The 14,913-nt window shown below is 46.1% G+C and overlaps 1 protein-coding gene across 1 annotated transcript in view; it reads left to right on the top strand.

The window, feature by feature from the left end:
- LOC138754658 (uncharacterized) overlaps positions 1-14,913 on the top strand; it is a 35,670-nt gene that overhangs the window by 8,701 nt on the left and 12,056 nt on the right. Inside the window, exons 2-3 of the mRNA XM_069919258.1 lie at positions 4,605-4,991; positions 6,498-6,635. Of these exons, the coding sequence (XP_069775359.1) occupies positions 4,605-4,991; positions 6,498-6,635 (525 nt within the window). The remainder of the gene's footprint in view (positions 1-4,604; positions 4,992-6,497; positions 6,636-14,913) is intronic.

Consider the following 14,913-nt stretch of genomic DNA (forward strand, 5'->3'; position numbering starts at 1 on the left):
GCCGGCTGTGGAGATTGACTCCCCAGCTGGTCCCCTCTCCCGTCGGTGTGTTTTTTTTCATTCGCATCGCGCATGCGCGGTTGCGCACTTTTACTCGGCTCAGCGAGCCATTTTTGTAGTCCATTATTTACCGACCTGAGGGAGCGGGTTTCTCTCTCCGCAGCGGGCCTCTTCGGACAGGTAAGGCCTTCACCTTTTTCCTCCTTTGTCTTCTCTTCCTCTCTTCTTACCGTTGGTTTCGATTTTTCTTTTTTTGTCGCCATCTTCTTTCCACCTTTATACTCACTTTTCTGTAACTTTTATTTCTGTGCCTTTGTGTTTTCCTTTGTTTTTCCCGACTTTTCTGTAGAGGGCTGGAGTTCACCGTCCGGCCACTACTCCATCACGTGACTCCTCACAAATGAATATTGTTGAGTGTTTGTTGTGGGAAAAAACTCGGACACAGAGGACAGAAAACCTTTACTTTAAAACATGGTGCCACGGAGAGTAGGGGCTTTGAATCTCCCCTAAGTAAAAGAGACCCAGAAATTTATAACCCCAAGAACAAAGGGGGCCTTACATCGAGCACCAAGTAGTGAAAAATTAGCAGGTCACTTCCCCTTATCAAGGCTACAACGACCCCACCTCCCAACTGACAGTCAATAGCCCCTCACTTTATCCCGTCAGCCTGAACCTTCACCTCCTTGAGCTCACACAACCCTCAGCTCTTTGTTAAGGAAGGACTGTGAAACCCATCCTGTGACCATCCTGCCAGCAAAATCCACGCTGGAAGATGTGGGTGATTTTTCCTCCACAATCCCTCCTCCTCAACCCCCCCCCGCCACCAGTTGTCAAAGCTATGACAACCAGAAAAGGTCTGTGGAGAAAATCTGGACAGCATTAAAACAATAAAATCTATAAGGGGAGCTGGGAGCAGAACAAGTTTTTGTTTGAATGCAGTGGCAAAGCTTTGTGGAAAGGGACAGGCATTTCATATCAATTATATGCAAGTGCTGGATCTCTCTTTTGGCACGTGGTTCACCCATTTTATGATGTTGTCAGAGCTCTAGATACAGCAGCCTTGACCTACAATTTGACATGTCTTCCCCATGACCAGCTGGAATAGAACCAGGGTCCATTGTCGTGGTACGGACGGCCACCCCCTCTCGCCCTGACAGCTGAGAGACTAGATTCCCAACTACTTGGGGGTCCCTTCGTCATTTCATTCGCCAATAACCACTCCCCAACACTGAGTCGGCCAATCAGTTCTCAGGATGCAGTCCCAGGGGGAACAGAATCATAAAGACCGGCTCCATCCGAGAGATACCTCTCTTGGTCCTGAACCCGGTTACCTCTGGCCAATCCGGGTATTCGTGTAGCTTCTGTACATGAACCCTAAGGGAACCACATATCCCAATTAACAGGGCCACATCCAACTGGCAGTCAGCCCTGGATACGTCCTATGCCAAAACACAGTGAACTTTTACATCACCTATCTCTCAGCTGTGGGAGGGTTATGTCCCTGTGGGTCCCAAAAGATGTCCTGTTACCCTGCTGTCCTCCAGTCTGTGATCTGTTAAGCCTTAAAAATCCATTCTCACTCCCTGTCGCCCAAAATTCCTCTTTTCAGTCATGTCTCCGGTATCAAAGTCATAACAAAAAAGTTCTTATGTTAGATCAAAAGTCTTTAGGTTGTAGGTGGGCCTTTTCCCTTCAGAGCATCCAGTGAGGGTGTCCGTCGAGCTTCACTGCGGCCAATGTTGTTGAACAGCACCAGGAAGGGGGCCGTTCCTCACCAAGTTCTCACTTCCCTCTGATCCCATTTCAGATTCGACCTGAAGTTATTCACCACGCCACCCTCCTGGAGGTGGACTTGAGCTACCTGTCAAGGCCCCTCTCCCCCCACGCCACCCACCTGGAGGTGGAGGAGGTACCTGTCAAGGCCCCTCTCCCCCCCACGCCACCCTCCTGGAGGTGGACTTGAGCTACCTGTCAAGGCCCCCCCCCCACGCCACCCTCCTGGAGGTGGATGAGGTACCTGTCAAGGCCCCCCCCACCCCCGCTCGAAGAAGTCTCAGTTAGATGACTCGAATATTCTCTCCTAATGATGCCGGCTTGGCTCCCCAAGGTGGCAGTGGACCATCTCTGCAGCAGAGACCCCCAACTTAACCTGCGGCGTCATCGGCATTGTAAATCACGGCACTTTTAGCCAATTCTAGCCCTGTTTTCCTGCTCAATTGTTCCAGTTTAATTTTTTAATACACATTCCACCATCGCTGCTGTCTGGGTTTGAGGGGGGGTAGTGGAAATATTGCAGGATCCCCAGTTCCTTATTCAGTTCTTTACTTCTCTCAGTTACAAAGTCAGGACCATTATCTGAGTTCAGTTCCTCAGGGGCGCAAAATTTCCTTTGCTACATTTTAATGTAATTGTGAAAGCAGTATCGTTCTAATAATTAACGCAGCAATATTTACAGTAATGGACTGGCAATAATTTTCAGATTAGAAAAAGTGGCCCTCACGGTGAGAGGACCATCTCTCCCCACACGGTCCCCCTTCACCACGTTGTTCCCCCCGCCCCGCGCCCCCCCTCCCCCCCCCCCCCCCCCCCCCGCTTCACTAGAATTTTGATGCCACCGCGCCTGTCGCGAGGCAATTGCAGGCACATTTAACACTACCTCCTTGCTAATGTGGGTGGAGTTGTTCACAGGCGCAAGGGACAGGGATATCAGGAGCTGGCCGGCATCATTTATAACTGGGTATCGGGATGTGGATGCGCGGCCCCTCTCTCCCCATGGTCGGGTCTCAGTGGCACCGGCTGGAAGGGGTGAAAATGAACTCTTCAGAGAACATTTCGAAGCGCCCTTATCACTGCAGACGTTGTGTCTCACGCCGAACCACTTCTTAATGTCCTTATTTGGGGTATAATTGGCCTCTGAAGCGATTTCCTCCAAGGCTCTTGGAACCATCAAATGCTACAGCAGGCAGTTCGATCTGAAATGGAAGAACCAAGTTGAAGTTGTCCTCGACGGTCGGAAGATGTGCAGGGGACCTTTTCTAGCTTCTGAACCGCATTTGAAACCGCACGAGTTAACTTGCTATTTACTCCATGCTGGGGTTCAGCGTCAATTCGAGTGGCCTCCAGTCACATTACACATCCTTCTGTCGTCTTGCTGCTTAACCCTCTTCCCCTTTAAATCATTCATGGGTCAATACCGGCCAGGAACATTCGAAGCCCACATGCCTGTGCCAGTCCCCATGTTCGGTGGGTTAAACATCCGTCCATATGCCTCTGGCTCTCTGCAAGCCAGCCGCCTGAACGCTGCTCTTGTACCTGTTTTCATCCATGAGCCTGGTCATTCATCCCGACCTCTTCATATTTGAAAACTCTTCATCCAGACAATGGTTTTATTGAACTTCTTCATGACCCATTTGCTTCTTGTGTCAACTTTAAATGACTTGTTTTCCCTACACCAACCACCCTGACTTTATTTATTGACCGTGGACAAGTCCCTCCTGAGACAGAAGCCCCATCCAGCCCGACTGATCTTGGAGCAGTGAGTTTGCAGACTGCAGAGTAATTATTAGCCGCGATCGTCCGCGCCTTCTGACAGCAGTAAATGACTAAATGGGAGGGGGGGGGGGGGGGGGGGAGATCAGCGACGGCGCTTCCCGCTAAGGTGAAGAAATGTATGAAAAGTGGGCTCTGATCAATGACTTCTTTTTAATGGCTAAATTTTCTCCAAGAAACTGCTAATTACCCGTCTGCTTTTGTCCATAACATGTTTCACCTTTGGAAAGTGTCAGTAGAGGATGTAACTTAAACGAATGGTGTTAGAATGTACATACAGATTAACAGAACAAAGTCAGTTGGGGAACAGCAAAAATCTTCCACTCTCTCTCTCTCGAAGGTGGGGGGGGGGGGGGGGTGGGGGTCCCGGGTTTGAGTGGAAGAAACAACTGGTTTTGGCTATTCCCTTCCAACCACACCCCCTGCAATATTGGTCCCATTATCACAAAGTCAGCGGACCTCTCCATTTAACGTTGCAGGCAACGGGTAACGTCCCCAGTCAGGGTCCCCTTGTCCGTTTGCCAGCGCATCCCACCAGGTTTGGATTACTGGTATCTGAGAAGATCCCCGAGATCAGTTTTGCAGGTCGCCGCACAGCGATCGCCTCCCGTTTCCTTGACCACGGTGTCCGCAGGCGATCCTGGGGTGGGGGGAGAACCAGCGGATCCCCGACCCTCCGTCGGGTGGTTTTGACCGTGTAAATTCGTTTCTCAGACCTGGCCTTGGTCTGCAGGACTCTCTGTGCCCGTGTCCCGTCAGCAGGTCCAGCCTTGGACTGCATTGGAAGGGGGGGGGGGGTGCTCAGTGAATGGAGGGGGAGGGGGCTGGAGGACATTAGACAGGGGGATGGGGAAGGGGAGAGAGTGGTGCGGGAGGGAGTTTAACGGACGCCGGAGAATATTCGGCGTTGCGCCTCCAATTTGCGGGCAGCCCTGGGTTTGGCAGGAGGGTCCCGGTCGACTCGAGTTCTATTCGATGGCAGGTGCCCCCGAGCCCTTCCCCGAGCTGTCGGCTGGCCCCGGTCTCCCCCGTTAACGGATGTTCCTGTGTTGCAGCTTCTGGACACGATCTCGTCTTGTGCATCGGTCAGAGAGAAGTGAACGGGATCATTCATCAGTCGGCCCTTCTCGCTACTTCGTTCAAGCCCGCGTTCTGCCCCACGTTAAAATTGAAGTGGAGGGTCATCCCCGACCCGACCCCCATTGCGAGCCTACTTCGTACGAAATGCTCTCTTCTCCCCGGCCGATCCACGTATAACTGCTCGGATAAGCAGTTGGTCGCTTCTTCCTATGAGGGTCGAGTCCACATCTTCCCCGAGAACGGCTCCTTGTTACTGAACCAGCTGCAACTCAATGACAGCGGAGTGTATGAGATAAGCGTTTACAGCCAAGGGGACAATAGTGTCCGTGGGAATCTGACCTTAATGGTCCACAATGAGACAGGTAGGGCCTGGGGCAGAGCGGAAACAGCGGCTTCAGGGGCAGCCGTTCCAAATACTAGTCGGGACCCACAACAGGGCGCGGCTGGGAGGCAGGGTCCCCACTGGGGGCGGGGGGCGGGCTCGGGGCATCTCCACCGCAGACAGGGAAATCCTGAGCTGATCCATTTCCCCACCCAGCCCCACTGCCCAGCCTTCTCCCCATAACCCTTGATGCCCTGGCTAATCAAGAAGTGATCAATCTCTGCCACAATGACCCGGCCTCCACAACCGCCTGCGGGTACAAATCCCACAGATTCACCATCCTCTGGCTGAAGAAATTCCTTCTCATCTCTGTTCCAAGTGGACGCCCTTCAATCCTGAAGTTCTCCCCTCTTGTCCTAGACTCTCCCACTGTGGGGAACAACCTTTCTACATCTACTATGTCCACACCTTTCAACATTCAAAATGTTTCAATGAGATCCCCCTCCCTCATTCTCCTAAATTCGAATGAGTACAGGCCAAGAGCCGTCAAACATATTTTCATTCCCAGAATCATCCTTGTCCTCTGAACCCTCCTCAACGTCAGCCCATCTTTTCTTAAACAAGGAGTCCAAAACTGCTCACAATTCTCCACGTGAGGTCTCCCCAGGGCCTTATAAATCCTCAACATCACATCCCTGCTCTTAGATTCTATTCCTCTTGAAACAAACGCTTTGTATTTGGATTATTTAACCCAATGAGTTAACACTTCCTCTCGTTAAGGCCGTCCAACAAGTGAATGGATCTGCCACAACTCCACGGTGCTCTTTGGGTGGTCATTGTTCCAGTCAGCAGTGGACCCTCAGGTCTTCTCCCGTTCAGGTTATTGTCATCTGATTGTACAAGTACAATCTGATGAGACAGCAATCTCCAGTCCTCAGTGCAAAAACATTGCAAGCACATATACAAACAAACGATACATACGCACAGAACCTATGTACAAATAATTAAAATAAACACATATTACTGTTATATAAGTAGTCAGTCTTTGAGGGTCTGTGCAAGCAGCTCCTCTGGTCATTCTCACTGCCCAAGGGAAGAAGCTGTTCCTCAGCCTGGTGGGGCTGGTTCTGATCCTCCTGTCTGTCTTCCCCAAAGGGAACAGCCGTGCGTGGGGTGGAAGGAGTCCTGAATGATTTTGTGCACCCTCGTCGGTCAAACGATCCTGGTAGATCACGTTGATGGGGTGGGGTGGGGGGGGGGGTGGAGGGAGTCCCCGCTGACCTTCTCTGCTGCTCTTATGGTCCTGCGTACCCCACACTGTGATGCAGCCGGCCGGGACTCTCTCAATAGAGCTCCTGGAGAAGGTTGGCGTGATGATGGCTGGTAACCTCCCCCACTTAAGTCTTCTCAAGAAGTGCAGTCTCTGTTGGACCTTCCTGACAAGTGAGGAGATGTTGGGTGTCCACAATTGGTCATTGGTTAAGTGGACTCCAAGGTGCTCTCCACTCACTCCTATGAGGGGAATAATCCAAGTGTCTTTTTACAGAGAGTGTGACTCCTACTCCCTCAATGACCACAAACTCAGCACGGGGCTGGATATATATCACGGTGGCTGTAAGTGGATCCACCCTCCTGGTCATTCTCCTCATGAGCTGCTGGCTACATTTGCACATGACACAATGGGGTAAGTGGCCGCCTCTGGCCCAGATGTTGGCAAAACGCGGTGAGGTCCCGTCACCTCAGTCCCAAGTGGGAGGTGTGGGCTTGCTTTACTCTTCATATCAATTTGGCACGGATGGGCTCAGGGAGGGGAGGAGTGGGTGAAAAAGTACTGTGGGGAAGAGAATAATATCATTATGGGATATTGTCTTGGGTAAACTTATACCTCTCATGTTCGTTTTAGATTGGTCACAGTGTTTGAGCTACTGAAAGAAAATAGACACACACACCGAGAGCAGTTCAGTTTATACAAATGTTTATTACAAATTCAAAAGCTGATTTCACACTACAATATGCAAGCCCTTCCCAACAATACTTATCAACGCTTGGACTGGTCCCAACTGCCGAAGCGAGGCAACGACTGCACACTTGTAGTTGGTTGTCAGGGCGCCGGTAGCAACTTCTCCACCTCCCCTGACCGGGATGTTGGCTGGACTCCAGAAGTTCTTCTTCTTGCTGAAAGATGTTGCCACCTCTCGGAGAGTCTCAAACTTCAGCAGTGGGACCATGACTTATATTACCCAAAAACTGCTTACCCAAGCACCTATTCCCAGCACAGCAAGAAAGATAAGCGAGCAAGCTAGCATGCTACGCTTCTAACGAATAACATAATTTTCAGCTTATCACTTTGAATACAATGGTTTATTTTGCATCAAGGCTAGGCCTCTGACAGTCTGTGACCAAAACAAGCAGGAAGATTAAATGTTCTTGGTACGCAGATGTCCTTTTGTTAGATAACAGCATCTCTGGCCCCTTGGTGGAATTTAGCTTATGTCTGCTGATTCTAAAACACAAGCAGGTTCTCAGCCTTGCAGAACCCAGAGCTGCAAGTTTAAAAAACAGGTTAGAATCTTCCATTACATTCCACCCCTTGGTCACAGGCTGTCAGACACGAGACTTGACAAGCATAAGGGTACAAAAAGAGCTTAAAAGAGAAAGTAAAACTACAATAATCACAAAAACAAGCAATAAAGCGAGCAACCAACGGAGAATAGTGTGGCCCAACCCACCCCAAATGTACCAGCTAACCATGAAAAAGGATTCCAACCAAGGCTCACATTATCCTTGTTGGCCACAATACCCAGACACTGGAGCTCATGAACAGATTTTGAAACATGCTGAACAATAACATATTTATATAAGCTGCTCTTGAGGCGGGTGACCGAGGACTCCCTTGATGTAATGCATCGGACCGTGTCTCCCACGGGCAACTCACTCGCAACGTCCTCGACATTACAAATCCAATTGCTGGCATCAAAGCAGCTGTTAAGCCAGATCACCAGGAGCATAAAACGGAGTACCTAGAACAAAGAAGCCTGACACATGTCATTCACGATACCATAAGCGTTCAGTGTTTAAACAGACTAAATCATCCTGTCCCTCAATAGCTACCCATCGAGTGTTACCCTGGGCAGGTGTCACTATTTCCCCTTTTACAGGAGGGCCACTACCTGGTGGTGCCACCCATACCTTTTGTCCGGCATTCTCTAGTTCAGGAGTGGGGGGGCAATGATTGTTTTTCCTCTGGAGTAGGCTGTAGTTCAGAAGCGTGAAGAAGTCGGTGGAAAGGTGTACCTCCTTTTAAAGGGCGATGATTCAAATTGTCGACTGCCTGCTGCAGCACATGACACGACCCCTTCAGGGTTCCCAGTGGTGTTAACAAACGAATTTGTTCCTTCAGTAAGCCTTTCATTCGTTCAACTACCCAGCAGCCTGAGGGTAATAAGGAAAATGGTGAACCCATTAGATACCGTTGTCATTTGCCCAATCACAGATTGCCTTCCCGGAGAAGTGCGAGCCATTATCAGACTGAATCTCCTCTGGAACACCGTAATGAGAAATTAAATGATTTAGTCCTTGGATAGTACTAGCTTGGTCAGCTGTCTTGGAGGGAAAGGCAAAAACCAGGCCCGAAAAGGTGTCAACCATTACTAGGATGTAACGTTTACCCATACAGTCTGGCATAGGGCCTATGTAATCAATTTGCCAAACCGCAGCTGAGCGAGCACCCCGTTTTATTTGGCCATGCGGACCAGGAGGAACGACAAGGGACTTCACAAGTTGACATTCTGGGCATGCACGCACGACCATGCGGACATCATCCTGATGGATGGGTAAAGCATGTGTTCGGGCCCACATAGCTGATCCCTTCTCCCCCAAATGACCACTCTGTTCATGTGCCCATCGAGCCATGGGGGGACGGTATCAGCACGGCTGATAGTGGCAAGCTGATCTGCAACTGCATTATGTTGTGCCATGTTAGTCGCCACATTAGTATGGGCACCAACATGATACACAGTTATCTCACGGTGGTGGGAAGCATCCCACAACAGCTGCCACAACTCTTTGCCCCACATTGGGCGGTCATGTATCATCCAGTCGTTCTTTTGCCAATCAGGCATCCATACCACAAGTCCATTAGCCACAGCCCAGGAATCAGTAAACAGGCAAAGAAGGTGATCATGGGGATCTATTGGTAAAGTGACCGCCTTCAACTCAGCATACTGACTGGAGCCACCATCCCCCTCCTCCAATAAGTGAGTTCCTGACTTGGGATGGTAAGCCACTGCCTTCCACTTTTGCTTTCCTTGAACCCACCGGCTGCTACCATCAGTAAACCAGGCATCCTCTTGTTCTGCTTTCTGTACCATCTCTTCCGTGGCCCCTTGGATTATTACATCATCAATATAATGGTGAATTGAGAGGGAAGGCGATACTGGCACTGTCTCCAGATCACGGGCAATTAGGCTGTGGCAAATAGTGGGAGAGTGTACATAACCCTGAGGGAGGCGGTGGAAGGTATACTGGCGCCCCTTCCAGGTAAAGGCGAACTGATCCTGTGAGTGTACAACTATAAGAATACTGAAGAAGGCGTTAGCGAGATCAATGACAGCATACCATGTTCCCGAGTTCCCAGTAGCAATGTTTTCAATAAGGGTAACAGTGTCCGGAACTGCTGAAGAAAGTGGTGGGGCATGTTTGTTCAAAAAGCAATAATCAACTGTCATTCTCCAGGAGCCGTCCGTCTTCTGGACTGGCCAAACAAGGCTATTAAAGGGCGACGTTGTGGGCCTCACTACCCCTTCTTCTTGCAAAGCATCGATGGTGGCACTAATTTCTTCTTGCCCTCCAGGGAGGCGATATTGTGGAATGCACACTGGTTTCATGGGGGGTGGCACCATCACAGGATCCCACTTAGCCTGACCCACTACTAGTTGTTTTGTAATAGTCCGAATTCCAAATGCAAATCCCCCTTGCCTAGTATTAAGGGCCGTACCGGCCAACATATTAATACCCAGGATACACTCGTCAGTAGCAGCCACCAGGGCATTTAACCAGATAGGGTAAGGGCTATCACCCACCGTGGCATGGACTTTTATTTCCTTTGCCAGGGTGACCGCTCCTCCCAACCCCTCTATTCGAAAGGTCGGTCCAGTCCAGAGGGCGGGGTTACCCGGAATCACTGAGTGCTCCGCACCGGTATCGACGAAGGCCAAATATTGGCGGTCATTACCCCCACCCCAATGGATTGTTAACGGTATGTAGAGCCGTGGGTCCCCGTGTATCCGCCGTATCTCAATGGAGTAGACATGGGAGCCCTGCCCACATCTTCATGGTTTAGTAGGGTTCGGGGGCTTCCAGGCCCACATGCCACTATTATCCATAAGAGCCTTGTTAACCATTTGTTGTACCTCATCACGGGTAACTGGAGCAGGAGAAGCCTGCTCGATAGAAGCAGCAGGGGGAGCAGAGGGCACAGCTGGGCCAGGAGCACTCAGCAGCTGGGGATGATGTTTCCCTGCTTTTTTCTTATAAAGGGCATAAAGGCCCGCAGTAGGTTTCCCATCAATATCACTTTTAGGGGAGGAGACACGTGATGGAGTAGTGGCCGGACGGTGAACTCCAGCCCTCTCCAGAAAAGTCGGAAAAAACAAAGGAAAACACAAAGGCACAAAAATAAAAATTAAAGTAAAGTGAGTATAAAGGTGGAAAGAAGATGGCGACGAAAAAAGAAAAATCGAAACCAACGGTAAGAAGAGAGGAAGAGAAGACAACGGAAGAAGAAGGAGAAGGCCTTACCTGTTCGAAGAGGCCCGCGGTGGAGAGAGAAGCCCGCTCCCTCAGGTCGGTAGAAAGTGGACTACAAAAATGGCTCACTGAGCCGAGTAAAAGTTAGCAACCGCGCATGCGCTAGGAGTCGCGCATACGCGATGCGAATGCAAAGAAACACACCGACGGGAGGGGCGACCAGCTGGGGAGTCGATCTCCACAGCCGGCAATGACAGCTGCAGAACAGCAACAGCAAGAGGAGAACATAGAAGACAACGAAAACAAGAAAGAAGAGAAGAAAAAGACAACAAAGAAACAACAGATGGCCAACCCAGAGGAAGAAGAAGAGGAAGAGGAAGAGTACAGTGAAATAGAAGAAGAAGGGAAAGGCAAGACAATGGATATACTTTCTCTTATTAAAGAATACATGGAGTCATTTAAAGAATGGCAAGCACAAGAATTTAGTGATTTAAGAAGAAGAATAAACAGTACAGAAGAGAAAATGAATAAAATAGATATGACCTTATCAGAAATGGGAAAAAGAATGGACAAGGTGGAAGAACGAGAAGCAGCAGTAGAAATGGAGGTAGAGGACTTAAAAAAGAAATTAGAGGAATCTAATAAAAAAGTTAAGGAGACACAAGAACTGTTAGCTCAGAAAATAGATATAATGGAAAATTATAACAGAAGAAATAACATAAAGATAGTGGGCCTTAAGGAAGATGAAGAAGGCAAGAATATGAGAGAGTTTATAAAAGATTGGATCCCCAGGATCCTAGGATGTCCAGAACTACAGCAAGAAATGGAAATAGAAAGGGCACATAGAGCATTGGCCTTTAAACCACAACCACAACAAAAGCCAAGATCTATTTTAGTAAAATTCCTAAGATATACTACAAGAGAAAAGGTACTGGAGAAAACAATGGAAAAAGTAAGAGAGGGCAACAAGCCACTGGAGTACAAAGGGCAAAAAATCTTCATTTATCCAGATATAAGTTTTGAACTCCTGAAGAAGAGAAAGGAGTTCAATACAGCAAAGGCGATTTTATGGAAGAAAGGGTATAAATTTATACTAAAGCATCCAGCGGTATTGAAAATATTTATTCCAGGACAGCAAAACAGACTATTCTCGGATCCAGAGGAAGCACGAAAATTTGCAGAACAATTACAAAATAGACTGAGAGATGAAGACGTATAATGAAAGTACAAAAGACTGCGAACTAAAAAGACACAGAAGTTTTGAACTCCTGAAGAAGAGGAAGGAGTTCAATACATCGAAAACGATCTTATGGAAAAAAACTATTCTCGGATCCAGAGGAAGCAAGGAAATTTGCAGAACAACTACAAAACAAACAGAGAGATGAAGACATGTAATAAGAGTAAAAATGACCACGATTTATATGTATGTGGGTAAAGAGGTATATGTGTGTATATGTATAATGTGCATACATGAATGTATCCGTATTTAGAGGAAAATATAGATAGTATAGACAAGAATTAATAAGGGAAGGAAATGGAATAGAGGGAATAAGGAGGGAATTAAAAGAGTGACCTTTGTTACATATGAAAAGTGAAATCTTTTCTGGGGGGGCTGGGGGGGGGAGGAGTTACGGTCACTGCAAAATCAGCTGACACTTGCGAGTGAATTCGCAAATCCAAATGGAGAGGGGAGATGTGGTTGTCTGACAAGGGATAAAGGACAACTCAGGAGGGGATGGGGGGATTAGGGCTAAAGAAGTTTTAAATAGGAGAATAAGGAAAATGTTTGATGTTTTAGGAATGTTGTCTTATAAAGGGTTCAAAACAAGAAAACAGAAATGGATAAGAAGGAAAGGTAATGATGGAGAAACGGACAGGGAAGATAAACAAAGTATAAAATGGCTACGTTGAACTATATGACTTTAAATATTAATGGAATACATAACCAAATTAAAAGGAAGAAACTGCTAAATTTACTGAAAAAAGAAAAAAATTGATATAGCATTTGTGCAAGAAACACATTTAACTGAATTGGAGCACAAGAAATTAAAGAGAGATTGGGTAGGACACGTAACAGCAGCATCGTATAATTCAAAAGCAAGAGGAGTAGCTATATTAATTAGTAAAAATGTGCCATTTAAAATAGAAGAGGAAATAATAGATCCAGCAGGGAGATATGTAATGATAAAATGTCAGATATATTCGGAGTTTTGGAATCTACTCAATGTATATTCACCTAACGAAGAAGATCAAAAGTTTATGCAAGATATCTTTTTGAAGATAGCAGATACGCAGGGGAACATATTAATAGGAGGGGATTTCAATCTGAATTTGGATTCAAATATGGACAAAACTGGGAAAAAAATTAACAGAAAGAACAAAGTAACCAAATTTATAATTAAATCGATGGAAGAAATGCAACTTTTGGATATATGGAGGAAACAACACCCAAAGGAAAAGGAATATTCATATTACTCGGCTAGACATAAAACATATTCAAGAATAAACCTATTTTTGTTATCAGCTCGTATGCAAGATAGAGTAAAAAAAACCAGAATATAAAGCTAGAATACTATCGGACCATTCACCCTTAATATTGACAGTAAAGTTAGAGGACATCCCTCCAAGAATGTATAGATGGAGATTAAACCCCATGTTACTTAAAAGGCAGGATTTTAGAGAATTTATTGAAAAACAAATTAAAATGTATTTTGAAATAAATACGAAATCAGTGAAAGATAAGTTTATACTATGGGATGCAATGAAAGCATTCATTAGAGGGCAAATAATAAGTTATGTAACCAAGATGAAGAAGGACTATAATCAGGAAACAGAGCAGTTGGAAAGGGAAATAGTAAATATAGAAAAAGAATCAGCAATGAAGGAAGATACAACTAAAAGAAGAGAATTGGTGGATAAAAAAATGAAATATGAAACACTACAAATATATAAGGTGGAGAAGAACATAATGAAGACAAAACAGAAATATTTATTATGAACTAGGTGAAAAAACGCACAAAATCCTAGCATGGCAGCTTAAGACAGAACAAGCTAAGAAAATGGTATTGGCATCAAGGAAAAAAGACAAACAAATTACATATAATCCAAAAGAAATTAAGGAAAACTTTAGAGAATTCTATGAACAATTATACCGAACTGAAAACGAAGGGAAAGAAGGGAAAATAGATGAATTTCTAACTAAAATTGAACTACCAAAACTACAAATAGAGGAACAAAATAAATTAACAGAGCCATTTGGAATAGTAGAAATACAAGAGATAATAAAAAAAATTACCAAATAATAAGACACCAGGAGAGGATGGATTCCCAATAGAATTCTAATAAACATTTAAAGACTTATTAATTCCGCCCCTCCTGGAAGTAATCAACCAGATTGATAAAACACAGAGCTTACCAGATTCATGTAAAACAGCAATAATTACAGTAATACTAAAGCAAGGGAAAGATCCACTCACACCAGCGTCATATAGACCAATATCTTTACTTAACACAGATTATAAGATAATAGCTAAACTATTAGCAAACAGATTAGCAGAGTATGTACCGAAAATGGTAAATCTAGACCAAACTGGATTTATCAAAAAAAGACACACAACAGACAATATTTGTAAATTTATTAACTTAATTCATGCAGTAGAAGGGAATAAAGCACCAACAGTAGCAGTTGCTTTAGACGCAGAGAAGGCCTTTGACAGAGTAGAATGGAATTATTTGTTCAAAGTATTGCAAAAATTCAGTTTACCGGAGAAGTATATTAATTGGATTCTTTGGCTTGGCTTCGCAGACGAAGATTTATGGAGGGGGTAAAAGTCCACGTCAGCTGCAGGCTCGTTTATGGCTGACAAGTCCGATGCGGGACAGGCAGACACGGTTGCAGCGGCTGCAGGGGAAAATTGGTTGGTTGGGGTTGGGTGTTGGGTTTTTCCTCTTTTGCCTTTTGTCAGTGAAGGGACCATTAGCGAAAGTGACAGTAAATGGACATGTATCAAAGCAATTTAACTTAAGCAGGTCAACACGGCATGGATGCCCACTATCACCTTTATTGTTTGCGTTAGCTATAGAACCACTAGCAGAATTGATAAGAACAGAAAATAATATAAAAGGGATAAAAATAAAAGACAAGGAATATAAAATCAGTTTATTTGCGGATGATGTTATAGTATACTTAACAGAACCAGAACTATCAATAAAAG

Source organism: Narcine bancroftii, chromosome 2 (assembly GCF_036971445.1).
Source record: "Narcine bancroftii isolate sNarBan1 chromosome 2, sNarBan1.hap1, whole genome shotgun sequence".
Taxonomy (NCBI): domain Eukaryota; kingdom Metazoa; phylum Chordata; class Chondrichthyes; order Torpediniformes; family Narcinidae; genus Narcine; species Narcine bancroftii.